Below are 27,808 nucleotides of genomic sequence, written 5' to 3' on the forward strand. Positions count from 1 at the left end.
TTGATCCCAACACAAAACTTTATTGTCAATACACAATACCTGGCTCCACCAGCCTCATCTTTCTCCTCTTGGTACTTGGGCCCACTTAGACCCCATCTAGTTCTGGTCTAGCAGGGGACCAGGGATGCCAATCCTGAGGGCAAATCCTGGCTGCCTTGGCCAGCACCCCCTTGTGGGCTTATCCTTGCTGTAAGGCTCCCACTCTCATCCACCACCTTCTCCATCCGTGCTCCTCTGGACCTGGGGCTCACAGGCCCAAGTCCTAGAGATACCGCCCCCTTCCATCCCCAGGCATCTGCCCAGGTGTAAGGCAGAGGATGGGCTCAGGCCAGGATGTGCCATGTCACGCTAGCGATGCAGGAAGATGCAGCAGCTGGGTGTGTGCTCATGCCCACTGGCTCCTGTACTGCCCTCTCAGCGGCTGGCCTTGTGTTTGTTAATATTTGTGTTGGATTCCTGAACCTGCAAACCAAGAGGTCTTCTTGTCAATCCCCCACCCCTGACATGGCAGACGCCCCCTTACTTCCCTCCTCCAGCTCAACAGTGGCGCATCCAGGCTTCCCAGGGAAGTCCTTCCCGTCTAACTCTTAGTCTCCTCTCTGACGGTGGCGCTCTCCTCTCAGGCCATAGACACCCACAAGGCTCCCAGGTCAGATGGGATGGGAAGCAGAGAAGGAAACGAAATGTGTGGGAATGTGCTTTGTTCTATGGGGCTTCCCAGGTGGCGCCAGGGGCAAAGAACCCGCCTGCCAATGCAGGAGACATGGGTTCGATCCCTGGTTCAGGAAGACCCCCTGGAGGGGGGCATGGCCTTTTTCTCCCTAGAATTTTCTTCCCTCAGGAGGCTGCTCCTCTTACGTACCTGACAAGACCCGGGGGGTCCTATGCCCCCCTGGTGGACCTAAGCATTTGCCACTAAGCAGGAACTGAGCTGCTCAAGTCCCCTTAAGAGGAAGCTTGAAAAAAAAAAAGAGGAAGCTTGAGGGTGCTGAAGACCAAGATGGCTCAGTGTGTGGAGCCCTACAGGAGGGGCAGGGCCTCCCAGAAAATCTGGAATCTAACCAGATGGGCGGTGACTGCTGGGGTGCCTGGGAGTCTAGGGGGGCGGTCCAGACCTTGAAAGAGTCAGAAACCTTGACTAAGGGGGTGGTGGCTGGGTGGGGTGAGCACTGATTGAGTAGGAAAGGGAAGCTGAGAAGCTGCACCTTTTCTCTGTTGACGAGCGCGGTGATCAAGTCTTGCTCGCGAGTCATCTCACGGATGTCCACGGAGGACCTGCTCTCCAAGGATATGTTCCATGACAAGTACCTCTGCATCAGCTCCTCCTCCTGCTCCTGGTTGAAGCGGATGGAGCGGACCTCGTCCACTATCCTGAAGGTGGAAGGGTGAGTGCATTCCGAGGGAGGGGGTTGGGGGGCGGCCCTTCCATCTCTTCCCTGGGGTCCAGCCCCCTGCACCCTCCCCGCCTTGACTCTGATAGAGACCCAGGCCAAGGCTCAAGGCCCTTTGTGAGATTACGAGGAGGTATATATCCTGCACAGACAGTCTGGGAGGAGCCTGGGCAAGTCACTTAACTGCTCTGAGTCCCAGGGTCCCCATTATCAATCAGGGCATGAGGCCAGAAGAATCTGAGGGTCCACTGAGCCCTGACTCATGAGACTCGGGGGTTACCCCCTGTACCCGCCCTACATGTTGAGCTCATCACGGATCTCCTTGTATTCCATCAGGTTCTCCTGTATCGCCTCGAGCACCAGGCAAAAGTTGTCGCATGTTCTTTCCGAGAGGTTTGTCAGGGGGCCTCCCATAAATGGCTCTTGGGGGACGCCAGACATCTCCGAACGGGCGACTGCACAGTGCACCAGCGGCAGCTTGTTATTCCCATTTTCCTTCTTGTCGTCTACCTGGGGAAGGGAGAATGGAGAGGGAAGGGTAGCTTAGCCGGTACCCCCTCCCCTGGCCCCTTCCTGCCTGACTTCAGGGGAGACGAGTCTCAGGACGCCAGGGTTCTCACGCCCCTCATTTCAGCTCCAACCAGTCTTAGCCTCCCTCCTTTACTGTGGGAGCTCAACTTGAAATGCAGAAGTCTGTCCCTCTGAAAATTCTCACCCCTTTTCACAACTTAGTGCTTCCCCCATCATTTCCCTCCTGATAAATCCTACCCAGCAAACTTCTGAAACCCTAACTACTCTCAGGCCACAGTCCACAGCCCTCGGCACTTTACACAATACTCCCCACCTTTCGGAAGCTCTACCCCCCGATGAGTAATACTATAGCTAATGTTCATCGAGTTCTTAATATGTGTCAAGTACTGTTCGTTGACCCATGAAATTCTCATAATAGCCCTATGAAGTAAACAGAATTATTATCACTTCCATTTTATAGAAGAAGGAATTGAGGTTTAGATTGGTTTAAATGCCCTAAGGTCACCCAGCTGCTCACTTTTGAGTTGTCACAGAGCAAGATATCAAGGAACTCCACACCCCTCAGAAGCCCCAGTTGGTGAGTTGGCATTCACAGTGGGGATTGCTGCCTTCAGGCCTCAGGCTTGGCTTTCTTTAGGCCCTCCAGTGTGTGAGCGCGCGCGCACACACACACACACACACACACACACACTCAAGTTAGCACTCATATACACGCTCCCTTTCCCCCCTCTGCCCTCCCTATCTCACTCACCTCTCTGAAGGCTATTTGATGCTGGTGCCCCTGTTCTGCCTTCATCATTTGCTCCAGATTGGTGGTCACCACGACGACCAACAGGTTGATGCCAATGAAGGCACCCATGGTGATGAAGATGGCAAAGTAGATGGCGCCCCCAATCTCCACTCCGTACTCCCCTGTCTCCGTCCTGGAGATGGCAGTCAGGGGCCCTATCACCTCCCTGGCCCTTTGGGCCTCAGTTTCCTCATCTACGAGATGGAGAAATTATCTCAAAGCCTACTGGGACTTCTGCTGCCTCACTGCTGCTGTGCAGACCTAAGGCCTGACTCCTGATTGTTCCCACAGCTGCTCTTGAATGAGCACCCGCTGTACTGCCAGACAGTGGGCTGCCCTCAAGCCAGCCCTGCAAGGTGAGGATTCATACACCAGCATTATCAAATTTAATCTATTGGCTGTACTTTTATCATGTCATTCTTATTATAACTCAGGTTTGTTGTAGAAAAATCAGAGGGAAAATATATAGGAAAAAAAATCCCACCACTGTTAATATCTATTGCAAACCTCCCATAAAATATTTTCCCAAATAATAGCTTTTGCTCTCTTGCTACACATGTATGTGTGTGTGTGCACACAATGTCAGTCTCTACTAATCCTCAGAGCAACCCATGACATGGTTAAATGTCGTATTATGATCTCCAGTTGACACATGAGGAAACAGGCTCAGAAGGTTGCATGGCTAGTACAGTGGAGCAAAGACTCAAAAGGCCAGGCCACCTTTATTGCACATTCCATGACTTGTCCACTGCCTATAATGTAATGCGTAATGAGAGTAGAAGCCCCTTTACCAATTGGGCTTCTACTCTCACACGAGGAAGATAAAAAGAAATCAGTCAGTGGGACCCAGCCCCTGAAATGGCCTGGAAACAAGTAGGATTTGGGCTAAATGGAAAGAGGCAAAGAACAGAACGCAGGCAGCCCTCTGCGGCCAAACATGACCTTGGACAGTGGGTCTCAAAATGAATAAAATGAGACCTTACATTCCCAGGAGTCGAGGCATTCTGGTGGGCTCCAGTGTGGACTGGGAGCTGCCTTGGGACCCTAGGTACAACCACAGACCTGCTGCCTGGCCCAAGGCTAAGCTGCCCAACTGCTGAGCATGAAGGGAGACTGCAGTCCATGAACAAGACTGCAGCGGGACTTTGAATACATGGAGTTTCATAGGGACAAGGCTTCAAGTAGATTACAAAGCTAGAGGCCTCAGCCCCAGGAGTCTGCTTTTCCCCAGTTCAAAGCCCCAGGTGCCACACCCGCCTCCTGCCACCCTCACCCCAAGTCCTGGAGCCCCACTCCCACCTGAGACCCCTTCTCCCTCCCCAGGTGGTTTTTTTTGCCCCTGGATGCCCCAGGCCCTCCCCGCCTAGCTCAGCTGGACTGGGGGCCCGGAAGCCCCACGGACACTCACTGAAAGTCACTGTAGATGTCCACCCAGCCATCCTGGGTGATGCAGATGAAGAGGGTATACAGGGCAACCTGCATGTTCTGGAAATGCATGGGCACGAACACACCAAAGAGAGTGACCCCAAACACGGAGAACACCTGCCGGAGAGATGGGAGACCCACCCCTGATTTCACCCACGGGCCTGGGACACAGGACATGCAAAGGAGCTGCCAAAGGAATCACAGGGAGGCGGGCCTCTCCTCCTCTTATCTCCAAAGCCTCCTCCTCTCCTCTCCAGACACCCCGTATCCCCAGTGACCCAGGGGCCTGTCCAGGAAAGGGGGGCGGCTGGGGGGAGGGGAGGGCACTGACCAGCATGAGGAAGAGGATGAGGACCATGATGTTGGCCATATCGGGCACCGACTTCAGGATGACGCGAATGATCCGGGCCAGGGGCTCCACCGCCATGCACACGTGCAGCAGACGAAGTGCCCTGCGGCAGAGCCTCTCAGGGTGCCCCTCGGCCCTTCCCAGACCCCTCCTCCTCACCATCGCCCCACCTGCCCAGAAAGGCAGAGCTGATGCCCACCTGCAACAACCCCCTCCCCTCTCTCCCGGGATCCAGACGGGTCCCTTCTTCACTCCGAGTCCCCCAGCTTACCTGAGGGTGTAGGTGATAGCCACGACACTGAGTTCATTAACGAAAAACCCCAGGAGCAAGATAAAGATGATAAGGAAGTTGAGGATGTTCCAGCCGTCCTGGGGGGGTGGGCCAGCCCCAGCAGGGTCTGTCAGGCCCAGCCCACGGGTTCATCCTGGGTCTGCCCTCCCCACACCCTCAGGATGGGGACTCCTGGTGCTCTCAGAACAGGGCCAGTCACGTGCCACCCACTGCGGTCCTGCTGTCGCCCCCCAAACATGCCACAAAACACCCACGCACTCGCTGTCTCACACACGTGTCCACAGCCAAGTGCAGTGTCTGAACACACAATTGAGTCCCTCATATACGCCAGTTCCTAAGCTGAGCGCCCACCTTGGCTAGTGTGCCGCTGACAAAGGCCTTGCCCTGCAGTTAGGTGACCTGAAAGCGTTTGGATGCTCCAGCTTTGTGGGACACACACTACAGTTAATAAAACGAAAATAAACGAAAACACTAAGGCACAGGGCTTCAATAGCCACTTCAGAGCTGAACTAACTCTCACTGTAGAAGAAAGGCACAGTTTGCAAGCCCCACGTCCAACACGGCACAAACTCCTTTAGAGTACGGACGGAGGAAGGAAGCTCACGTGTATGACAAATTCAAGCACAACCGCTATGGGGGGAATTTTCTCTAATAAACAGTCTGCATTTTCCTTTGACCAGTGATCCCACTTCTAGAAATCCATCCCACACAAACTCTGGTACAACTACAAAATGACATTTGTAGAAGGCTGAAAATAACTAAAGTGTCCAGCAATTATAATAGAACACTGGCTGGCTAAACTACATGTTCATTCAATGGAGTACAGAACAATGGGAGAGGTCTCCATGTACTGACACAGAAAGACCCATTAAATGACAAAAGTAAAATGTACTGCAGCATTTAAACTATGCTACTGCATGGAAAGGGAGGACTAAAAATATACACATATTTGCTTATGATTGCAAAATAAACACTAGGAGGATAAACAAGAGATTATAAATAACAAAGATTATCTGAAGAGGGTGGGGGAAGGGGACAGGGATGAAGGGACAGAGTAGAAACAAGAATTTTGTATGCTCCTTTCAGTACAGTTTTGACCAATATGTAGCTGCATTAAATATTCAAAAAGAAAATAATTTTTTTTCCTTTTTGAAAAAATATTTGGCTGCAACAGGTCTTTGTTCCAGCATGTGGGATCTAGTTTCCTGACCAGGGATTGAACCTGGGTTTCCTGCATTGGGAGCATGGAGTCTTAGCCACTGGACCACCAGGGAAGTTCCAAAAAGAAAACTACTTTATTTTGAAAAAATTACTTTAATGGGAAAAAAGTTCTTAAATTTATTGGGCAGTCCAATAAACACAAGACTTCCTGGTATGTCACATTCAGAGTGTTGGTGCCTAAACATACATCAGGAGACACAAGGCTCCCTGTCTACAGATCCATCCCTGTATCCATTCAATATTAAGCTCCTACTCTATGCCACACCTCAAATCAGATCCTGAAGATACAGGATTTCTGCTCTGCTGAGCTCATAGGCTATTTTGAGGGAAGTGGACAGACAGTAAATTTTAACTCCTGGTGAGAGACTCCAGGAGTTGGTGATGGACAGGGAGGCCTGGCGTGCTGCAGTTCATGGGGTCACAAAGAGTCGGACATGACTGACTGACTGAACTGAACTGAACTGAGAGGTGAGTACACAGTGTTAGGGAGACAGGGCAACAACTAAGCTAGCTTAGGAGAAACAGGAAGACTTCCTGGAAGAGAAGACATCTGAATGAGTCTTAAACTGTAAGTAGGAGAAAAGCAAGTGAGTAAGTGGTAAGGAGCTTTCATAGACTAGATGTCAGCATGGACAAAGGCATGAAAGTGAGCAACAGCAGTGTGTAAAGTGAGCAACAGCAGTGTGTGTATGTATGTGTATGTGTGCGTGTGCACACGTGTAAGTGTGTCTTTAGGAATGTCAACCCACTCCAGTACTCTTGCCTGGAAAATCCCGTGGACGGAGGAGCCTGGTAGGCTGCGATTCATGGGGTCGCAAAGAGTCAGACACTACTGAGCGACTGATCTGATCTGAGGAATGTCACTACAAGCAGCTTGATGTAGCTGGAACACCCAAGGGTGAGGTGAGGAGTGATAAGGCTGCAAAAGCAGACAAGAGCCATTTCATGGAAAGCCTTAAGCACAACTGAGACAGCCTGGGACCTGGCACTCTTTGCTGCCGTGCTTCAATGCTTGCACCTGGACGTACCTCTACTCGAGCAACAAAATACAAAGAAACTGCTGCTGCTAAGTCGCTTCAGTCGCGTCGGACTCCGTGCGACCCCATGGACTGTAGCCTACCAGGCTCCTCCATCCACCGGATTTTCCAGGCAGGAGTACTGGAGTGGGGTGCCATTGCCTTCTCCTACAAAGAAACTATTTGGGACTAAAAATAACTAAGTGCATGTGCAGATGGGACAAATCTGGGACAAAAGATACAAAAAGACCAAAAAATTCAATTGCCACTTCTAAAGAGCCAGGAGCAAAAACAGGATGTTGGGAGCAAAATCAGGGTATTGCACATGCCCCCTGCACACAACACTACCTAAGGGATGGGAAAACCACCTAAGACACCCCTCCAGTCTGACTCCAGACACACCCCTACCCCCACCCCATGTAAGGAACAACCTTGCCTCGCAGGTCAGGGATTAAGGGAACAAAACAATCTGTTGCTTGTCCTCCTTCCCCTCTTCTGCAGCAGGGGCCCTAAAAAGCCTAGCCTGAATCTTTTGTCTGGCCTCTAGTCAGTTTCTGTTGATTGGAGAAGGCCAAGAACCCTGGTCGGTATCACAATGAGGCATTTAGACCTGATCCTATAAACAGTTGGGAGCCACTGGAATGTTTAAGGGCACTCTGTCTTGGGCTTTGGGAAAACTATTTTGATGGCAGGTGGGGTGCACTGGAAGCCATAGCAACACCCTGTGAGAGAAGACAGGAACTGGAATGGGGTACCAGAGCTGCAGAGGTGGCAAGAAAATTGTGAAATTCTTAGGTGGTAAAATAGTAATTAATAGAGTGTGGAGGTAAGGAGGAGACAGGAGCCACATGAGCACTGTAGAAAAGGGGGCATTGTGGGCAAAACGTTGGGGATCCCATGTGGCTGGGTAATATTTGAAATATTAACTTGCAGATTTTCCTCCCTCCCCTGCCTTCTCCCTTTCCATCCACCCATTAAATGGGGAGTAGTCCTTGTACACCAGGACCAGGAGAGGGGCTGGGCCTGGGGAAGAAGACAGCAGAGGGTCTCTAACAAGCCCTGGCTTTTGGCACTGGGAGGCTGGCCCCAGATAAAGGTTAGGGCTTGGGACATTCGTTGTCAGCCATTAGTTCTGGAGGGCGGTTTTGCCTTCCAGAGGACATTTGGCAGTGTCTGGAGATACCCTTGATTGTCACAGCTAGGAAGACGTTTATGGCATCTAACGGGTAGAGGCCAAGAATGCTGCTAAACATTCTACAGTGCACAGGACAGTCCCCTCCCAATGAAGCATTATCTAGGCCAATTATGTCAACAGTGCCCAGGCTGAGAAATCTTGTCCTTGAGGAGATATGCAGAGTGGCTGGGAGGAACACAAAATTTGCTCCCATTCTCTTGTGCTAATGAAACGCTAGAGTTTAGCCTTGAAAGTGCAGGCCCTCCTAACTGCTGCTGCCAATGAGACAGGTAGGAATCTGGGACCCTTTGCTGCAATGCTTGCACCTGGACAAACTTCCCCAAGCAACAAAATACAAATAAACTGTAAGAGACTAAAAATAACTGCCTGCATGAGCAGTTGGGGCAAATTATGGACAAGATACAAAAAGACCAAACAGCCTAAATGCCACCTCTGAAGAGCATAGAGCAAAAGCAAGGGGCTGGAAGCAAACGCAAGGGCTCAAAAGCAGTAAGCAAAAGCAGTACTCGCACATGCCTCCTGCACACACCACCACCAAAACGGCAGGCGTACCACCTAAACCACCCCTCCAGTCCGACCCCTGGTCACACCACTACCCTCACCTCATACAAGGAATCAGGGAGAGATGAGCAAAGGAAATAGTTACTTGTTCTCACTCCCCACTGCTACTGCAGAGGCCCCAACAAAGCCTTGCCTGAATTTCTTATCTAGCCTCTGAACAATTTCTATGGACAACGAAAGAAATCTCAGGACTGCTTTCACATAAGAAATGCTCTCTCTTAGGGAACAAATATCTGCCTGTATCCTGAAGAGTGGTACATTGAAATATTCACAAAATCATGGTACCTATTCTCCCCTCCACCATGGAGACAAATAAATATGCACCATCCTATTCTATTTTCTGTTAATAAACATCCTCCCAAGTGTTGGTCTCACAAAGCAGCCTTTAAGACATCCATACTTTAGAAATATTGTTCTAGGTTCTACATTCTGTGTTCTATGAAGTGACACTTCTAAGCCCTGGAAAGCTTGTAATTCTAATTGGTTGTCCTGATAATGGTATTTAAATGATGCTTCCTTTTTAAAAACGTATAAAGTTTTGATGGGTAATTTTTTTTAAAGACTCTTCTTGCACATGCCCAAAGGCAAGATAAATCTCTTGACTCCAGAAATCCTTTGACTCTAGAAGTCCCATTTAAACAAAGAATTTGAGTCTTTGTTTCACTTTATGTAATGTTAAGATCTGTTCCTACCCAGGTATCTTTTTGATACTCTCCCAAATAGGAGTCAGAACACTATAGCTCAAGGCCAAATCTGACCAGCAGTCTCTTTTTTTTAAGACCCATGGGTTTAGAATGATTTTTACATTTTTTTAATGGTTGGGGGGAAAGCAAAAGGAAAATAATATTTCGTGACATGTAAAATTTAAAGTTCAAATGTCAGTATACACAAATAAAATTTATCTGGAACATAGCATGCTCATTTGTCTATATACTGTCTATGGCTGCTTTGTGCTCTTACAGCAGAGATGAGTATTTGCAACAGAGACTATATGGCCCCCACAAAAAAATATTTACCTGGCCCTTGAGAAAATTATAGGGAAACCTCCCTGCAATGCAATTGGATGGCCAAAAGGGGGCACTCTCATGCAGTACCACTAGATTACTAGTAGATTACAGGAAGAATTGTCAATTACTGACTCAACAGAATAATCACCAACTGGGAAAGAATCATCAATTATAGGCCCCACAGGAAAAGAGGTACAGAGCATCTCCTGCAAGAAATCTAATATTCCAGAAACTCAGCTAATAAGACCATTTCACCCTGCACTCTCACTTTTCTCCAGCAGATTTTGGTTCAAATCAACCTCTCCTAACTGCCTCCTTTTTCTCCCTAAAATAATGTTCCTCTCCATTTTTGGACTTGCTGTGGCTTTGGCTATAGCTTACTAGTCCTGAATTGCAAATCCTCTTCTATTCCCAAATAAACCCCCCATTTTGTTTTGCTGGTAAAATAACTGACTTAATTATTTTTAAGGTCAACACCCTTTACAGAAAGTCTCTGCTGACCCCTCTGCTCTTGAACCCTGTAAATTAAGGTGTGTGTGTGCGCACTAAGTTAATTCAGTCGTGTCTGACTCTTTGCAACCCTATGGACTGTAGCCTACCAGGCTCCTCTGTCCATGGGATTCTCCAGGCAAGAACACTGGAGTGGGTTGACATGCCCTCCTCTAGCGGATCTTCCTAACCCAGGGGTAAATGAAGGTGGATACTCTCAGCTGCATTTCTCTGATAAGGAAATCAAGGTTTTCCTAAGAGCACAGAACTAGGGAAAGCTGGATCAGGAACGGGGACCCAGGAAGGCTGCACTTCCAGTACAAATTACTTTCTGCCACATCACAGACATCTCAGAAGTCAGTCTTTCTTTCTTCATGCATGCGCATGAACATACTCACACACTCATACACACACACACACACACACACACACACTCCTCAGGTTTCAGGGCCAGGTGCACAGTGGTGGGGACAGGATGGGGTGCCAACCCTAAGGAGGAGTAGAGGTGATGGCAGGGAGGGCCCAGGATCTCACCTTCCAGAAAATCCAGAAACCATTCAACCAGCCGAGAAGAAGTTCACAGATAAGGGTGGTCAGCACAATGTCATCTATGGTAGAGAACAACTCATAGTGTTTCTACATGGAAGACAGAGAAAAAGAAGGGCAGAAAAGTCAGTGGAGTGGGGCCTTGGCAAGACCAGGGACAGAGGATGTCTGTAGGGAAGGGGAGGCCTAGATTCTTATTGCTTTTCAGGCTTGCATCTTTGTAGCGCTCTTTAGAGTAACTCTTGCACGTACGTGCCAGGCACCATTCTTAAGACCACAAACTTATTTCATGTTACCATCACCATCATCCTGCAAAGTAGGTTTTATTCCCATCTTGCACTTGAGGAATCAGAGAAGTGCCCAAAGTCAAACAGTTAGTGATAAAGACTGTTGTCTGACTACAAACCTTTGTCCATGAACTCTAGAGTAGGAAAAGGGAGGTGGAGAAAGGCAGAACAGACTCCAGGATCGGGAGGGAAAGCCCTGGCCCTTGAGATGGAGGACACCAAGTCCCATCATTGCTTCTTTGGTTGTCTCCACCACTCCGGCTGCACCAGCTCCCAAATCCCCAGGCTTGGCTTGACCAAACTCCTGAGTATCCCCTTACTCATGGGTCCAAGACATGCTCCCGGGGTGGATGGATTGATGGATGGATGGATGACTCCATGATTCTGAATTCTGTTTAAAACGACTCACTTTCACGCCATCTCCTGTTAAGCTGTGACACTGCTGTTGTTTGTGACATGAACAGCTCCCAGCCCCCGACTCCACTTTGCCAGTTACAAAAGTCACCTGACTCCCCCTTTTCTTTACCTCCGTGGCCCACAGACTCAGGGCTTCACGCCTCCTGCTCCCCACACCTTGCCACCAGCTCCATCCACCAGCCAGTGTGAGGCTGGACAGAGTTGCTTCTTTTTCTCTCAGCCATGCAGCACAGCATGTGGGATCTTACTTCCCTGACCAGGGATTGAACCCATGCCCCCAGCAGTGCAAGCGTAGAGTCTTAACCACTGGACCACCAGGGAACTCCCTGGGCAGAGCTTCTTAAGTTCAGATGGGAGCTGAAGTTTATGGGCTCCCAGCCTGTTCCAAATTCCCAAAGGGCATCATGGGCCAGTGGTGTCTACCTAAAGCAAGGAAAGGCTTTTTCTTCCCTTCATCTTTCCCTTCAGCTCTACCCCACTGGCCACAGGTGGCAATAGCCTCTTGTATTTACTGAAAGAGCGTCCTGAACAGTTGCCCTGCCTTCTCCAAGTCAAGAGCATCTGTGGTTAAATCAGAGTTGTATTCTTTACCCACAAACCTTCCATGACTCGCTATGGCCTGCAGGGTGAGGTACAAAACCAGGCTGGCATTCACAGCTCTCTAGGATCTGAGCTTCACGGCACATACACTCTACCAGGCTTTTTTAGCATTTTTGACTTGGACTCAAATATATATTTTACTCCATAATGCTTTCTCTCCCTCTGGCTCCTCCCCTCCCTCTCTCTTCCCCACCACAGTTGCTACTTCATTCTTTTTCATTTTGTTTGATTCTACATCAAAAGCTACCTGCATTCTGAATTGTTTTCATGATCCACTGATGAGTTTTGATCTGCCCTCCAGTCACTCATTCTGCAAACCCTGGCAAGTGGGTTTCTGCCTCCACCACATCAGAGTTAGCTCCTGTCAAGGTCACAAGGGCAAGATCCAAGGGGTGTTTCAGAGTCCTTTTCTGGCCTCGTGTCCTAGCCACATCTGACGCTGCGCTTGCTCCCTTGGTAATGTTCTCTCCCGGGGATCCTCTCACTCGGCTGGCTGCTCCTCCTTACTACCCTTTTGCATTTCCTCTTCTATTTTCTGCCCTTTACTTAGAGGCTCTTCTCAGAGAACTCTGTCTTGGTCCCCTTCTCACTCGGTACTCTCTCCCAGGCAACCTCATCCCTTCCTTGAGCTTCGGCAACCAGCTGCTTGGATGTCAGTCACTCTCACGCTGCCATACTTTAAACCCTGGCTTGCCTGGATAAACATCAAGGTCCTACTGTATAGCACAGGGGACTATAGTAATATCCTATGACAAACCATAATGGAAAAGAATATAAAAAAGAATATATATATGCATACATAACTGAATCACTGCTGTACAGCAGAAATTAACACAACACTGAAATCAATGATACTCCAATTTAAAAAAAAAGTAAAAAATAAAAAAATAAACCTTGGCTTGCTGTTCATGGGGTGGCAAAGAGTCAGACACGACTGAGCGACTGAACTGAACTTCCAAAGACATCCTCCTTAATATAACTTGAAGATGCTGTGTGATCTGGCTGTTGACCGCCTCTCTGAACTTATAAGTCACCACACAGGAACATTTTAAAATCACTGGCTTTCAAAAGGACAATTCACGTATGTGGTGGACTCCTTGTAAGAAATTAAAACCTCAAGGGTAAGACCCAAGTCATAGTGGACTTGAAGCTGGATACCCAGAACTCACTTCTATGCTGTTTCTTCTGCCCAAAACATTCTTCTCCACCTCCTTCTGCCTGGCCAACACCTACTCATTCTTTATTCTCCACTTAAATGCCTCTTTCTCCAGGAAGCCCACCTGACCCCAAGATTGCGTCCAATGCCTCCTCTGAGCTTCCACACACCCTGTGACACTCAGGTACTTGCAATGACATGTTTGTCGTGTCTGTCGTATTCATACCTGGCACAGAGCCCAGTATCTGGTGCAGAGTGATTCTCGCTCAGTGACTGTTGGTTAAAATGGGATACCCTTCCCCACAAGACACCCACTGGCCTGCCTCTGCTCACACCATTTTTCTCCTGTCCTTCCTCTGCAAATCCAATGCATTTCTCAAAGCTGGGGCCCCTCCAGCACGAAGTCTTCCTTGATCTCAGTGCTGAAAGGCCCGTGAAAAGCATCCAATCCAACCATCATAAAAAGATGAGGAGTCCGAGGCCCAGGGAGGGAGGTGCCTTGCCCCGGCCCCTGTGAGATGAGTGAGAGCAGGGGTCAGGCTCGAGTCCCACCTGGCCAAGCATGGAGTTGGTGCGGAGAGCGATGGTGATGGCGTTGACCACCAGCAGCATGGCCAGCAGCACCTTGGAGGCCGGGTGTCGGAGAAGCTGCTTGACATACATGCGCGTGATGAACTCCTGCATGTCCCAGGCATCCTGGGAGAGGACGGGGGACCTTCCTTCAGGCAGGTGTCACCATACGAGGCCTCTGCCTGGAAGTTTGCTCTCAGTGAATAGGGACCCACAGGGGCCACTTTTAGGGGGAGAAGTTGCCTGAGACGGGATCATAGAATTGGGGGCATTAGTGTAGAGGTCACTACTTAGTCACTAAAAGCGGGTCACTCCTGGGGGTGGTCTTTGTTGGGGTCATTGCAAGGGAGACTCTTTTGGGGGTCTCTGCTGGGGAGTGGCTCTCATTATAGAGGGGCTCCTGTGAGGGTCACAGCCAGGCGGTTACTAACATATCATGGTTGGGGAGCGGGTCACTGCAGGGATCCCTACTGGGGCGTTTAGAAGCAGAAGGGGCAGTTATCCTGAGGGCCTGTGGCCCCATGGATGCAGCAGCAGAGGGGTCACCATGGGGGTGAGGATGGCTGCAAGCCCCCGCCAGGCTGCACGCCCAGCCTCAGCCTTACCTTCCTGCTGGTGATGTCTCGGCGGTTGATGAGCACTTGCTCCTCTGGCCGCCGGTAGGGCTCTTGAGCAGCCCTCTGCAAGGGTGAGGAGGGGGCCCATCAGGGCAGCCCGTGCCCCTCCAGACCCAGTCCAGTCCTCTCATGCCTCATCCCACCCCGGGATGCCCAGCTTGGGCAGTGCAGCCAGGCAGGAGCCGCCTACCAGGCGGTTCAAAGGTCTGATGTAGGTGGTGTCTGTCCACTGCTGCCACCAGCTCCTCTGATTATCTGCCATGTCGCTCAGTCTCCCCCGACTCCTCAAAGAAACGTCACTCCAAGCGCGCCTGCCCGCCCCTCGTGGTGATATCACAGAGGCCTCTGTGACCCCCCAGCGTCCGCATTCCACCAAGGAACTCCTGGAGCAAGAGAAGCTCCTCCCACTGACTCCCCTGGGTGTGCCACAGAGGAGGCCCAGCACACGGGGGAGGTCACAAGTCGGAGGCTGGTGAGAGCAGGTCAGGTCTCTTACGCAGCCTGGATGGAGACAAAGGGGCAGGTCCCTGCTCTGCATCCAGGAGCTGGAGGTGAGACCCTGCCAAGGAGAGAGAAGAGGAGAAAGGTGTTTCGTTCTGGGGTCCTCCTCCAAGCAGACTTCATCCTGAATCCCTGCCCACTGGCCACCCCATCCCACCACCCCAGTCTCCAGGGCTGCCCTTCTGCCCATCTTTCCATGGGAGGTATGTTTCCCCATCTGTAGAGGAAAAGTTTGGTCTCTGTTTCTCACATGTTCCCCCCTGGAGATGGCGCAGGACAACACCATCAGGTCTCTGAGGGCTGGGGAGAGATGGGCATTAAGGAGAAGCCCCCACCATCCTGGTAGGGATGGGGCTTCAGCTAGAGACCCCGTCGGTGGGCTGTGCAATGGGCTACTTACCAAGAGCATTCACCCCCATCTGACAGCTTTTCATCCCTGTCCCCTCCCAGAAGCAGATTCCAGATTCTAATACAGAAGTCAAAGGCACATGCAGATTCATGTTAAAGAAACTGACTTTATTTACTTGAAAAGTATCCACTGGTTCAAGTGAAGAACTTCTGTACAGACTGGCTTGGGGAATGGAGACATGCTGAGGGGCGGAGGGGGCACAGGAAGAGCACAGGGTAAGAAAGAGTTCTTGCACCCCTGCCTCTCGCTCCTTCCTTGGCACAAGCTCACTTCACTTTACCCCATTCCAGGGCGGGCAGAGGAGCAGAAATGGCAGAAGGCGGAGCAGAGGCGGTCAGCTTGGGGCAGAGGCACCGACAAGCACCGCCTCCAACTCGGAACAGCATGCAGGGATGCTCTGTCCTAGATGTGTCAGAGGTGGTCCTCAAGGCCGGAGGTCGGAAACTTAGGGTACTGGCCAAGGTTAGAGGTCAGGAGGTCGGGGGTCACTCTCTGGGGTCAGGGGGCAGAGAGGGGAGCACTCCTCGGGGTCAGAGGGTGGCGGGTGGGAAGACTGTTCCTTGGGGTCAGAATTCAGGACTTGGGAGCCGCCCTGGGCCTGCTCCCCTCCCCAGGCCCCCAGGCCCTCCGAGTAGAGCTCCTGGTTCTGCTCCTTCCACCGGCGGAATTTCTCTCCGGTGAGCTCGGGGTCGCCCAGCACTTCCTCCAGAGCCTGCAGCTCCTGCAGCTTTGCCTGGAAGAGGTGTCGGGGTTAAGGGGCCAGGATCACCCCAGGAAGGGGCAGAGCCCGAGCCCAGAGCTAGCTCTAGGGCCCAGCGCCCAGATCCCAGCCAGCGCCAGCCCCCATCCTCAAAATAGAGAGCCTGGCTCCAGGAATCCAGAACTCGACCCGGTCCGCAGCCGAGCCCAAGAGGGCTAGACATCTAGACACCTGGCCCAGCTAGACATCTAGCCCAGCACCCAGCCCCCCGTGCGCCCCCTGCTGACCTTGAGCGTGCTCTGCAGTGCGCGCACACGGTGCACTCGCTCATTGAGCTGGGGGTCTCGGTTGCGCCGCATGAAAGAGCTTCGCCATTGCTCCTGAGTGAGGGGCTGCTGCTGGCCCAGCAGGGACACACCACCCAGTCTCAGGCCCCGGACTATTCCTTCGAGGGCCCCTTCGCTGCTGTCTGTGGGAGGGGGGAGCAAAGTGAAGGTGTGCCCGCCCCACTGCCACCAGCCCTGTCTCAGCTCCGTGTCCCGACTAACCCCACCACCGCCTGCTCTGCTCCGCACCTGTCGCCTGACTGAAGGAGGTCCGCGGGCTGTCCTGCGGGGTGACTGCAGGTGATGGATCTCCATGGAGCGAACTCGTAGCTTGGGCTGGGCTGGGCTGTGGGCAGGGTGGAAGGAGAGGAGGGTTATCAGTCTGAGCTCCACGCCCTGCTCTTCACCCCACCACCCTCTCCACCAGCCCCCGACTCACTGAGGCTGAGCAGGATCCAGCCTCGTCGTCAGGATCTTCGGCTTCCGTCTCGCTATAGCAGTCTGGAGTGGACAGGAGCCGTTGGGGGGACGCACAGAAGCTTCACAGGTTGGGTAAGCCAGGGGGTGGGCTTGGGGAACTGGATTCCCAGCCCCCACCCCAGGAAAGCAGAGGCTCAGGTGAGATTCGATGGGATCCAGCCCTGTGAGATACCCACCTTCCTCTCGGGGTAGGGAGGCCCGGCCTGGAGACTGGTACTTGGAAATACAGGTGATGAGATGACGCACCCACCTGTGGAGGGGCAAATGGGTCTCAGAGAGTTTCCACTGAGTCAGTATGCTGGGTTGGAGAAGGCAATGGCAACCCACTCCAGTACTCTTGCCTGGAAAATCCCATGGACGGAGGAGCCTGGTAGGCTGCAGTCCATGGGGTTGCACAGAGTTGGATACGACTGAAGTGACTTAGCAGCAGCAGCAGCAGCAGCATGCTGGGTGTCAGTCAGTCAGTCAGTTCAGTCGCTCAGTCGTGTCCAACTCTTTGTGACCCCATGGACTGCAGCTCACCAGGCCTCCCTGTCCATCACCAACTGCCGGAGTTTACTCAAACTCATGTCCATTGAGTTGGTGATGCCATCCAACCATCTCATCCTCTGTTGTCCCCTTCTCCTCCTGCCTTCAATCTTTCCCAGCATCAGGGTCTTTTCAAATGAGTCAGTTCTTCACATCAGGTGGCCAAAGGTTTGGAGTTTCAGCTTCAACATCAGTCCTTCCAATGAATATTCAAGACTGAATATTCCTTTAGGATGGACTGATTGGATCTCCTTGCAGTCCAAGAGACTCTCAAGAGTGCTGGGTGGGGCTTTCACTTATATCATCTTCTAACTTAATCCTCAGAGCCAATCTGAGAGATAGGAATTCTTATTAGTCCATTTTACAGAAGGTGAAACTGAGGCTTAGAGAAGGGAGTATCTTGAGCAGCCCTCTCAGAGAGCTGGGATCTGAATCCAGGCTCCTGAGCCCAGGCCCTGAGCACTCACATGCAAGCTGTGGGGGGTGAGAGAGTGGCACTCACATGCTCAGATCCGTCAGGGTATCAGCAGCGAAGATGAAGGGTTTGTACACGTTGTGGGTGAGCTGGAACACACTGCCGGGGAGCAGAGGGGCCTCACTCACCTGGGGGTGCCCATCCCGAACCCAGAGAGGCTGGCCTGGGAACCCCAGCCACCTGCTGCCCCCACCTCGCCCCTCCTGTCACCTGCCTCTCCCTTTCTCTCCCTATCCCCGCCTGTCACAGCCCAGGACTTAACTATTTTTTCTTCTGATCTTGTCCACTTTCCAGACTGTAGTTGGAGACATTGATGAGGCCCTCGGCCTTCTCATCCTGGGGGAATCACAGCGTGAAGGTCAGCTTGGAGCTCCAACACCCTTGAGGCCCAGGCAGGCTCCTAATGGCAGCGGGGGAGGGGGAAGGGCATCTCCTGGGCTGTCTAACTGCTCATCTCTCAATGCCCAGGGCTCAGGGAAGGAAGCTGGGATAGGGTTGTGACCAAGGGGTGTCTCTGTGCCTGGAAATGGAGGCAAGCTATCCGGAGAAACAGCCAGGAAAGAGGAGCCCGCTCATACATCTGCTCCATCACAGACACAGACGAAGCTGCTTTGCAGAATGCTCTTCTCCCTGCCTGTTTTTCTTGCACCTTTCTGTCTAACCTTCAGGCACTAGTTTCTCAGGAAGCCTTCGCCACTCTTCAGGTGGACTGGTCACCTTTGCAGGGATCCCACCCACCCCTGGGCTCTTCCTCCATCACATTATATGTTCCCGTATTGTCCCTGTGTATTCATCCCTGTCCCCACTGGCCTGAGAAACAGAAAAGATCTGGTTCTCCCACATGTCCCAGGGCCCAGCCCAGAGCTGGGTATACAGTAGGCACCTTGAATGTTAGTGGAATGAGCAGACAATTGCTTGAGCACCCATCACTGGATGAACAGATTAACGGAAGGGGAAGGAAGGGTGGGCAGAATCAGCGATTCTACATGCCCTGTGCTACCTTTTCCAAACTGCTTTTGCACACACCTCAGTTCTCGCCAAAGACTGTCCCCATTTTACAGATGGGAATGCTGAGGCCCACCTGTGACCACTGATGGGCCTGAACGCTGGAGGAGGAACAGGAGCCATGGCCCTGAGGTGACTCACTTGTGCGTGTGTGTACGGGGTCTCACCTGGGGCTGGCGGTACCAGTAGAGTGTGTGTCCCTTGAGCACGAACCAGCAGCGGCGCCAGCGCGGGCCCATGAAGCCCCCGGGCACCTTGCGGAGCAAGAGCCAGCCATCACAGTCGGGCGGGCCCAGCTCCCGACACGACACCCGCCTGCGCGTCGCCACGCCTGCAGCAGCATGACACAAGGGTCAGTGAGGGGTTGGCGGGGCATCCCAGACCCCCAAAGCTGCTCCCTGGCCCCGCAGGAGCACCCCAGCTGATGCTTCTGAACCCCTGCTCTGCACTTGGATTGTAGCAAGTGTCAGTTCCGGGCGGGGGTTGACTCTTCTCATTTTAAGAGATGAGGAAGGTGAAGATCAGAGGACAAGCTGTTTGCCCAAAAATTGCAGAGATCGTGAGAGGTCTAGGCTGGGAGCACAGGTCTGTCTGACCCCAGAAACAGAACTGTGTCCGGGGGAGAAGTGTGCGACGTGTGTGTTGGGAGGGTGGTCTTGTCCAGCCTTGTAAAGACTTCTAAGAGTGCCTCCCAACCTACCCAGTCTGGTGCATTTCATACCTTTTGATTTCCTGCAGCCAGGGACAGGACTCTGAAAGGGACACAGGCAATTAGAGAAGAGTCTGCATCCAGAGCCACACACCCCTCCCTACTGAGCCCCTGAACTTACCCTATCAGGGTGTTCTGGGCGCTCCGGAGTGTCTGCTACCTCTGCCAGGTATGTGGCTGCGGTTGCAGGGGGGCTGGGCAGGGGCTTGGGGCCAAGGAAGGTTGAGTCTGTCAGGGAGGGAGAAGAGAGAGAGAGGCTCCATGAGCCTCAGACCCAGGCCCAGCAGTAGGCTGCGGGTGTAAGAGCCCAGGGTCAGAGTCAGACACCCCACATGCCTTGTCTGAGACACCTGCTAACACGTGGGGCTTTGATATTACCTGTCCAGGCAGGAGGGCTGGGTCCAGGACTTGGGTTTGAAGACAGGTTGAAGTCAAAGATGTCTTTAGACGGGGTCCTGGAGTGATGAGGGAGAGAGAAAGTGAGCTGTGGCCCACCCTCCAAGACCCACCCGGGGCCCGAGCCTGTTACCTGGGAGACACTGAGGCTGGAGCTGGTGATGGGCTCACTGGGCATGGTGAGTCCAGGGGCTGAGGAGGGGTCTAAGGAGCAACCAGAAACAGGAGATGGAGCTGGGGACCACACCCGGGTCTGAAAGCAGACTGGGGGTGGGGAGGGTGGCAGGTACCTGTTGTGGGGTCTCCGGCACCGGGACCTTCTTCAGCACTAAGCTGACCCTGTCCGGCTCCCGCAGCAGCTCCCTCACCACGTTTTTGTGGGGCCAGCCCACCTAGGGGATGGGGACACGGGGCTGGACTGACCTGGACGGGAGTCTCCGGGGCAACCTTACAGCCCTCCCCTCGATCACTCTCTCAGTCTCGGGCTCAGCCTCCCCTCGCTGTCCTCTAGGAAGCCTCCCGGAGCCCCTCGGACCCACGTGAGCTGGCTGACCTCACGGCAAGCAGCTCACCACCCTGGTCTCCCGAAGGAAGGGAACCTCTCCACCCACCAACCTGGGTTCTACTCAGGAACCCCTTCCTCCCATCGTGCCCTTCCCCTCACTCACCACCACCTGCTCGTTGACCTGGACAATCTCGTCTCCAGGCAGGACTTGCAGCTGGGGGTTGGTGGGGACCTGGTGTTGGAGGTAGGGTTCAGAGGGGTGCACCCTCATGGGGCTTGGCCGGCAGGTAAAGAGGACCGTGGGGCTTGTTGGCTGAGAAGGCTGCAGGGCTCTCACCTGGGTGCCCACTCGAGACACGAAGTGCAGGCAGTTGCTGGTGGTGTGGATTTCCAGGCCCTGCAAGGCAAAGCCTTGCGGTCACTGAGGGTCGGGGGGCTGCAGGGCCAGTGGGCAGGACCCTCGCTGGGCACCAGGACTCATAGGCGGGTGGAAAGGGGGAGAGAGCTGGCCTCAAGTTGGCACCGCCCGACTTGCTGTATGACTTGGGGCTTGCTGCTGCACCTCTCTGGGCCCTGCCTCCTCTTCCCCTAAGGACTGAGGGGAGCAGGTTACTGACTTCTGAGCTTTTAGCAACTCTCAGCAACTCTCCTGAAGGCTTAAGCAGGGACAGGGCAGGGCTGGGGTTTTCCCAGCTGGTCAAGGATTGAAGCAAAAAAGTTCATGCCCTCTCCCCTTCTCCCTTAATCTGCCAAGTCCGTGTCCCGGGGCCGGCATGTGTCACCAAGACCCCACCTGCTGCAGCCCCTCTGGACTGGAGAAGGGGCTGAAGGATGGTGAGATCCCAGGGGAGGTCCTCTGAACCTTTAACATCTGTACAGAAAGGTCCATCCAGCCGTAATAGGATAGGATTCTGTGGGATCCTAGAATCAGATTTCCGAGCCCACACGAGGCTGCTTGAGGGGACCAGAGGTGAAAGGTGAGAGGTCAGGGCTCACCGAAGGATCGTCCAGCGGCACTTGCTCTAGTACAGCCTTCTGCTTCAGCAGCTCCTCCGGGCAGCAGCTCAGGATGTTGCAACAGATCCCAGCCACATGGCTGCTCTGGCGGATGGAGGGCAGGATGTCTAGCCTGAGTCCCGTCCCACCCCATCCCCACGGCCCGCTCAGCCCCTGACTCACAATTCTCAGGACTTTGCTTTCCTTCTCAGCCGCTGGACAGTCCTGGAAGCAGAGAGAGAGCGGGGGCCGGCCCTGAGCAGGGTGCCCTGCCTTCTCCTGAGGGCAGGGGAGTTCCCTGCGGTCCCTCCCAGCGTGTCCCATACCCTGGCCCCTTCCCGGAACGACAGGGCCGCAGAACTTTGGCCCCAAGATCCCATCTCCCTGATACCAGGCCCCCAGAGATCACCACACATGCCCTCCCCCGCTCCACACCCTCCTGAGATCAAACTTGCTGAGCTGCCCCTTCCAGTTAGGAGCCCCCACACCCCCTCACCCACTACCCAGTGGCCGGGCCTCCTCTCTTCCTGCTCTGGCCCCTCCCTGCTCTCACCCCCGAACCTGTGCTGATTCACAAGTTATAAAAAGCTCTAGCCTGACTTGGTCTCTATGGCCTCAGCCAAGCCTGGCCCTTGGATCTCCTACCTCCTGCAAGGCCTGGCCCAGCTCCCCGCATAATTCCCCAATCGCCTGGCAGGATGAGAAGTCATTTAAGTGGGAGAAGAGGTACCTGGCAGAGGGGAGGATGGAGCAGTGGTTAGGGGACTGAGCTTAACAGTCAGGCCACTGAACCACCCTGAGCCAACTACGCATCTAAGGCCCTGATGAGTTTTGGTTTGGGGTGAAGGAGATGACTGATACATCTTTAGCACAGATTTATTCTGTGCAGACTTTATTTATTTTAGCACAGACTTTAGCACAGGATTTATTTGTCAAGTGTTTAATGAATGCCAGGCTTGGTTCTAGGCACTGGAGAGACAGATATTAAATACATAATTACATCAATAATGATTAGGGACTTCCCTGGTGTCCAATGATGATTTATGGGCTTCCCTCATAGCTCAGTTGGTAAAGAACCTGCCTCCAATGCAGGAGACCCGGGTTCAATTCCTGGGTCGGGAAGATCCGCTGGAGAACGGATAGGCTACCCACTCTAGTATTCTTGGGTTTCCTATGTGGCTTAGCTGGTAAAGAATCTGCCTGCAATGCGGGAGACCTGGTTTCAATCCCTGGGTTGGGAAGACCCTCTAGAGAAGGGAAAGGCTATCCACTCCAGTATTCTGGCCTGGAGAATTCCATGGATGGTATAGTCCATGGGGTCGCAAAGAGTTGGACACAATCGAGCACCTTTCACTTCACTTCACTTCACTGGTGGTCCAGTGGTTAGGAATCTGTCTGCCAGTGCAGAGGATATGGGTTTGATCCCTGGACTGAGAAGATCCCACATGCCACAGGGCAATCATGTGGCCCAACTATTGAAGCCCACAAATTCTAGAGCCCGTGAGCTACAACTATTGACGCTTATGTACCCTAAAGCCTGTGCTCTGCAACAAGAGAAGCCACTGCAATGAGCAGCCCACGTACTACAACCAGAGAGCAGCCCCCGCATCCCACAACTAGAGAAAGCCTGCCCACAGCAAGGAAGACCCAGTGTGGCCAAAAAAGAAACAAAAATTCAAAAAAAGATGTAACTTCTACTCCTGTGACACATAGGGAGCTCTGAGAGTGTATAATGGGAAAGGCTTCCCTGAGGAGGTGACATTGGAGCTAGGACCTCTGGGACAAGCAGCAGCCAGTGAAGGGGTAGCCAGCTCCTTATGCAATGCTGCTGATGAGACATGGTTACAAGCTGGAGGTCGGGTGGGAACCCAGGGAACCCAGTGCCCTTAAGTGAGTGAAGTCGCTCAATTGTGTCCGACTCTTTGCGACCCCATAGACTGTAGCCTACCAGGCTCCTCTGTCCACAGAATTTTCCAGGCAAGAGTACTGGAGTGGGTTGTCATTTCCTTCTCCAGGGGATCTTCCTAACCCAGTGATCGAACCTGGATCTCCTGAATAGAAGGCAGACGCTTTACCATCTGAGCCACCATGGAAGCCCCATTACAAACCACTGTGAAGCCCCTTACACAGACCAATTAACCTTTTTTGGCCAGTCCCACCATACTACTCCTTGGAAAGAAAGTTATGACCAACCTAGACAGCCTATTAAAAAGCAGAGACATTACTTTGCCAACAAAGGTCCGTCTAGTCAAGGCTACGGTTTTTCCAGTGGTCATATATGGATGTGAGAGTTGGATTATAAAGAAAGCTGAGCACTGAAGAATTGATGCTTTTGAACTGTGGTGTTGGAGAAGACTCTTGAGAGTCCCTTGGACTGCAGGGAGATCCAAAAATTCCATCCTAAAGGAGATCAGCCCTGGGTGTTCATTGCAAGGACTGATGTTGAAGCTGAAACTCCAATACTTTGGCCACCTGATGCGAAGAGCTGACTCATTAGAAAAGACTCTGAAGCTGGGAAAGATTGAAGGCAGGAGGAGAAGGGGACGACAGAGGATGAGATGGTTGGATAGCATTACCGACTCAATGGACATGAGTTTGGGTAAACTCTGGGAGTTGGTGATGGGCAGGGAGGCCTGGTGTGCTGCAGTTCATGGGGTCACAACGAGTGGGACACGACTGAGCAACTGAACTGAACTGAACTGAACCATAGCTGAACAAGAGCCAAGCTCTTGTTTTCTCTCCAGGTCCCTGGAGGAGGCCATGGATGCAGAGGGTCCCCTCACCAGTCACTCAGACCCTGGGAAGAGACCGAGGTACCTGTTGAGCCAGAAGAGGAGGGAACGGGCCTCATGTACCAGCTGCACGGCCGCGCCCAGGACATCTGCAGGGGTCTCCACACAGCCCCCCAGGCGACCTTGGACCAAGCTCTGGAATGCCTGGGTTCCCTCCAGCAGCCCCTCTGTCAGGCTCTGCAGGTTCTCTGACTGTAGCCCTGAGCTCTGTGCAGAGAGGGGGCAAGTTACTCCGGCAGGGGCCAGCCCCCATCAGCATCTCCAGGGTGGGTGGAAGCTGCAGCCAGTTAGGCCGCCATTCACTTACCAGGGCCTGGAGCTGTTCCACCCCTTCCAGGATGATCTCCTGGTGGCCCAGAGGCCACACGGTTAGAGCCTCCAGGCTGCGGGGGCAAAGCTGCAGCAGGTACTTGCCAGGCAGCTCCCAGTCCTCAAAGCAGTAGTCCTGCAGGGAATCGTCCAGGCCTGGAGGGAGAGCAGGGGTCAACACGGGGGACTCGGGGTTGGCAAGGCCTTTCCGGTCAGTAGAAGAGCCCTTCTCCCACCCTGAGACCAAGGCTGTGTTCTGTCCTGCCCATTTCACAGATAAGGCTACTACTGAGTTGAGAAGTAGGATCACACAGGGCAGTGGTTCTCAAAGGATGGTTCCCCAGACCAGCAGCAGCAGCCTCATCGGAGGACTTGTTAGAAATACAAATTCTGGGAATTCCCTGGTGGTCCAGTGGTTAGGATTCAGCGCTCTTATTGCCATGGCCTGGGTTCAACCCCAGTCGGGGAACTAAGATCCCATGAGTCACGTGGTGTGGCCATAAAAAAGAAAAACAAGCAAGACATGGAAACAACCTCAGTGTCCACTGACAGATGAATGGATAAAGAAAATGTCACACACACACACCTGCACACGTGCACACATGCACAAATATTCAGCCAGGAAGAAGGAAATTGTGCCATTGGCAACATGGATAGACCTTGAGGTTATTATGCTAAGTGAAATCAATCAGAGAAAGACAAACTGTATTATCTCATATACAGAATCCAAACAACGCAAACTCTTAGAAACAGGGAACAGACTGATGATTGCCAGCGGCAAGGAAGCAGGGAGCGGGGGAAAGGGGTGAAGGTGGTCCAAAGGGACAAGCTTCTATTTATAAGTCAGTTTGGGGGAGAGAATGTACAGCATGGTGACTATGGTTAGGATTCTGAGCTTTCGCTGCCGTAGCCTGAGTTTAATCCCTGGTCTGGGAACTATTAATAAGATCCTACAAGCCGAGTGGCGTGAAATCAGGGGCAGGGCCCAGCAATGTGCTTTTTAACAAATCCTACAGGGGTTCTGATGCTTGGGCAAGTCATGACTGATGTGGCTTTGGAGTCCGAGAGACCTGAGTGATAGCAACTGAGCAAGTAACTGAATTACTCTGTGCCTGTTTCTACCTAAAAAAATGGGGGAAATAAAAACACATCACTTCTAATGTGTATTAAATGACATGACACATGTCAAGCACCTGACCAACTCCCTTGGTTCAGTCAATAACAGCCCCCATGTTATGTGTTGCCAGACTCTCTACCATGATCTGCAAGGCCCCGTATGATCCGGCCACCACCTGCCTCTCCAGTTTCATCTCTTGGCACAGCCCGTCATGCTCAACACTCTAGATCCAGAGCACTAACTGCCTGCAGCTCTCGGGAGGTTCTTTTGCTTTTGCTTCACGGTCCCCGAAGGTGCCTTTCCTTCTGCCTGAACTGCTGTTCCAGCTCCCTCATGTCCTTGGTCATCTAACTTCCTCCAGGAAGCCTCCCACAACTCCCCAGGCTGGGCTGGGGCCCTTTGCTGCGCTCACTGCCCCCTGTGCCTCCACAGGGGTCCACAGACCCCTGCACCAGAGCACCAACCTCTCCTACTCAAACACGAGCTCTTCCAAGGACTGGGCCTTAAAACAAGTGTTCATCTCTAATTCCGGCCGAGGCCTGGCATAAGGCAGACACTCAAATACTATGTGCTAGGAAAAATTTAAGGGCTTTATACATATTAATACATTTAATCTTCACCAAATCTAGAAAGTACAGATATTTCACATAGAGGTTAATAGTTAGCTTCCTCCCTCTTTGAAGGAACCCCTGCCATTCCAAGCCAGAGTCCTTTACGGGGTATGTGTGTGTGACCAATAGCTCTTCCCCCATCCCCTGTGTGACATCAGGAGCCCTTGACTAGGAGTTCACGAGCTTTTACTCCGTGGCCGTGGGCCTCAAGCACCCCCCTTCCCATGCACAGTGAATGTGCTGTGTTGTCTCCCTCCCAACAGACCCTGACGCTGAGCCTGGCCCTCATCACAATTGTCTTATTTGGTCTAACCTCAAGAGATCAGAGCTGCCTTTCCCATTTTGTGGATAGGGAAACGGAGATTTGTGGTCACAGAACTGATGAGCAGAGGGGCTGGGCCTGGAATTCAGTCTGGGAGACTGACTCCAGCCCTGAGTCCCTGCTCCTCACGGGGATGGTCACCCTGAGTCTATCCCCAGACGACTCCAGTTGCCTCCCTCCAACTCTGGCTCCGCCTGTGGGAGGAATGTGGTCCTCACCCCAGCTCCCAGCTCCACAGCAGACCATCTACACTTCTCTGAGTCCGCTGGCACTCTGGGCCTTTTCTCACCAGCCTTTCCCACTCTGGGCTCATCCTCCCTGGAGGTTTCAGGAGGGGCTGTGCCGACCCCCTCCAGTTGGGCCTGGGCTTCTGTTCTCACTGGGAGCCTCAGGGTGGGGGGAGGGAAAAGACACTACGGGCAGGCCCTAGTCCAAAGCCTGGGCAAATCACTTGTTGGCTCAGTGTAGAGTTTTCAGCATCTGAAAAGTGGGATTAATTACAGCCCACTGCGCCCCGGGGGCAGAGGGAAGAGGAGATACACTGCGGGCGGTCAGCTGGGGCGACACCTACTGTTTTCATTACAGAACCACTGCCTGGGCTATTGACGGGAAGGCAGACCCCTTCTAGGTCCTCGGGGGACCTCAGCGGAGTCATCTCGACTATCTTTCTGCCGGGTTCACGGCAGACGCTCTGTAAATGCTTGCGGACAGACTAACCGACTGACAAACTCGGCACGTCCTTTTTGCTTCCGCTCTCCCCGGCCCAGGGCCCCTCAGGCCCAGCACTGCCCCGGCCCCACCCACCTCTCAGCCAAGCCGCCACCTTCCTGGGGGTCCAGGTCGCCACTGGCTCCATGGCCAAGTTCGGCCTCTCGGACTGCACCCGCTCCGCCTCGCCCACGCAGGAATTTCCGCTCCCCGAGCCCCGACCTGGGGCGGGGCTGGGCTGGGCCGGGGGCGGAGCCACTAGCATACCTGGGCCCACAGAGCAGGCCAGGTAAGGCGCTCTCACAGCCATTGGCCTCTCCGTCTCCTGCCCCGCCCTTCAGGCATCCCAGAATATCTGGCTGCCAAACCAGGGGGTGGGGCCACTGGTGTGTGACACGGGTGACCTCGGAGTTGGCCTGGGATCTCCAACCAAAACTGGCCTCAAATGGCAGGATGCGA

The 27,808-nt window shown here is 52.9% G+C and overlaps 2 protein-coding genes and 1 long non-coding RNA gene across 4 annotated transcripts; 1 reads left to right on the top strand and 2 right to left on the bottom strand.

The window, feature by feature from the left end:
* Nucleotides 1–15,408, bottom strand: CATSPER4 (cation channel sperm associated 4). Its single transcript, XM_070776019.1, has 11 exons — nt 14,651–15,408; nt 14,449–14,523; nt 13,826–13,969; nt 10,802–10,903; nt 4,758–4,855; nt 4,469–4,589; nt 4,121–4,254; nt 2,674–2,845; nt 1,690–1,901; nt 1,206–1,371; nt 1–462 (listed from the first exon to the last, which is right to left on the bottom strand). Exons 1-11 carry the CDS (start codon nt 15,368–15,370, stop codon nt 415–417), a joined length of 1,992 nt encoding a protein of 663 aa, XP_070632120.1. The 5' UTR covers nt 15,371–15,408; the 3' UTR covers nt 1–414.
* Nucleotides 15,051–24,438, top strand: LOC139178570 (uncharacterized). Its single transcript, XR_011562917.1, has 5 exons — nt 15,051–15,164; nt 15,412–16,948; nt 18,174–18,237; nt 18,941–22,216; nt 24,304–24,438. It is a non-coding gene; the product is annotated as an uncharacterized lncRNA (long non-coding RNA).
* Nucleotides 15,457–27,590, bottom strand: CNKSR1 (connector enhancer of kinase suppressor of Ras 1). Of its 2 annotated transcripts, XM_070776013.1 has the most exons (21): nt 27,446–27,590; nt 24,590–24,747; nt 24,304–24,489; nt 22,136–22,216; nt 21,674–21,715; nt 21,491–21,595; nt 20,832–20,891; nt 20,658–20,726; nt 20,280–20,381; nt 20,123–20,193; nt 19,972–20,048; nt 19,715–19,821; nt 19,606–19,636; nt 19,052–19,215; nt 18,142–18,215; nt 17,907–17,978; nt 17,053–17,126; nt 16,836–16,897; nt 16,646–16,742; nt 16,358–16,539; nt 15,457–16,103 (listed from the first exon to the last, which is right to left on the bottom strand). In XM_070776013.1, the coding sequence occupies exons 1-21, from the start codon at nt 27,495–27,497 to the stop codon at nt 15,834–15,836; spliced, it is 2,136 nt and encodes a 711-aa protein (XP_070632114.1). In that variant the 5' UTR covers nt 27,498–27,590; the 3' UTR covers nt 15,457–15,833. The 2 variants fall into 2 exon arrangements, with proteins under 2 accessions (XP_070632114.1, XP_070632115.1); XM_070776014.1 differs by lacking the exons at nt 24,590–24,747; nt 27,446–27,590 and adding an exon at nt 23,439–23,541 and having other exon boundaries at nt 22,136–22,220; nt 24,308–24,423.
* Between the last annotated feature and the right edge of the window lie 218 nt (nt 27,591–27,808).

Source organism: Bos indicus, chromosome 2, assembly GCF_029378745.1.
Source record: "Bos indicus isolate NIAB-ARS_2022 breed Sahiwal x Tharparkar chromosome 2, NIAB-ARS_B.indTharparkar_mat_pri_1.0, whole genome shotgun sequence".
Taxonomy (NCBI): domain Eukaryota; kingdom Metazoa; phylum Chordata; class Mammalia; order Artiodactyla; family Bovidae; genus Bos; species Bos indicus.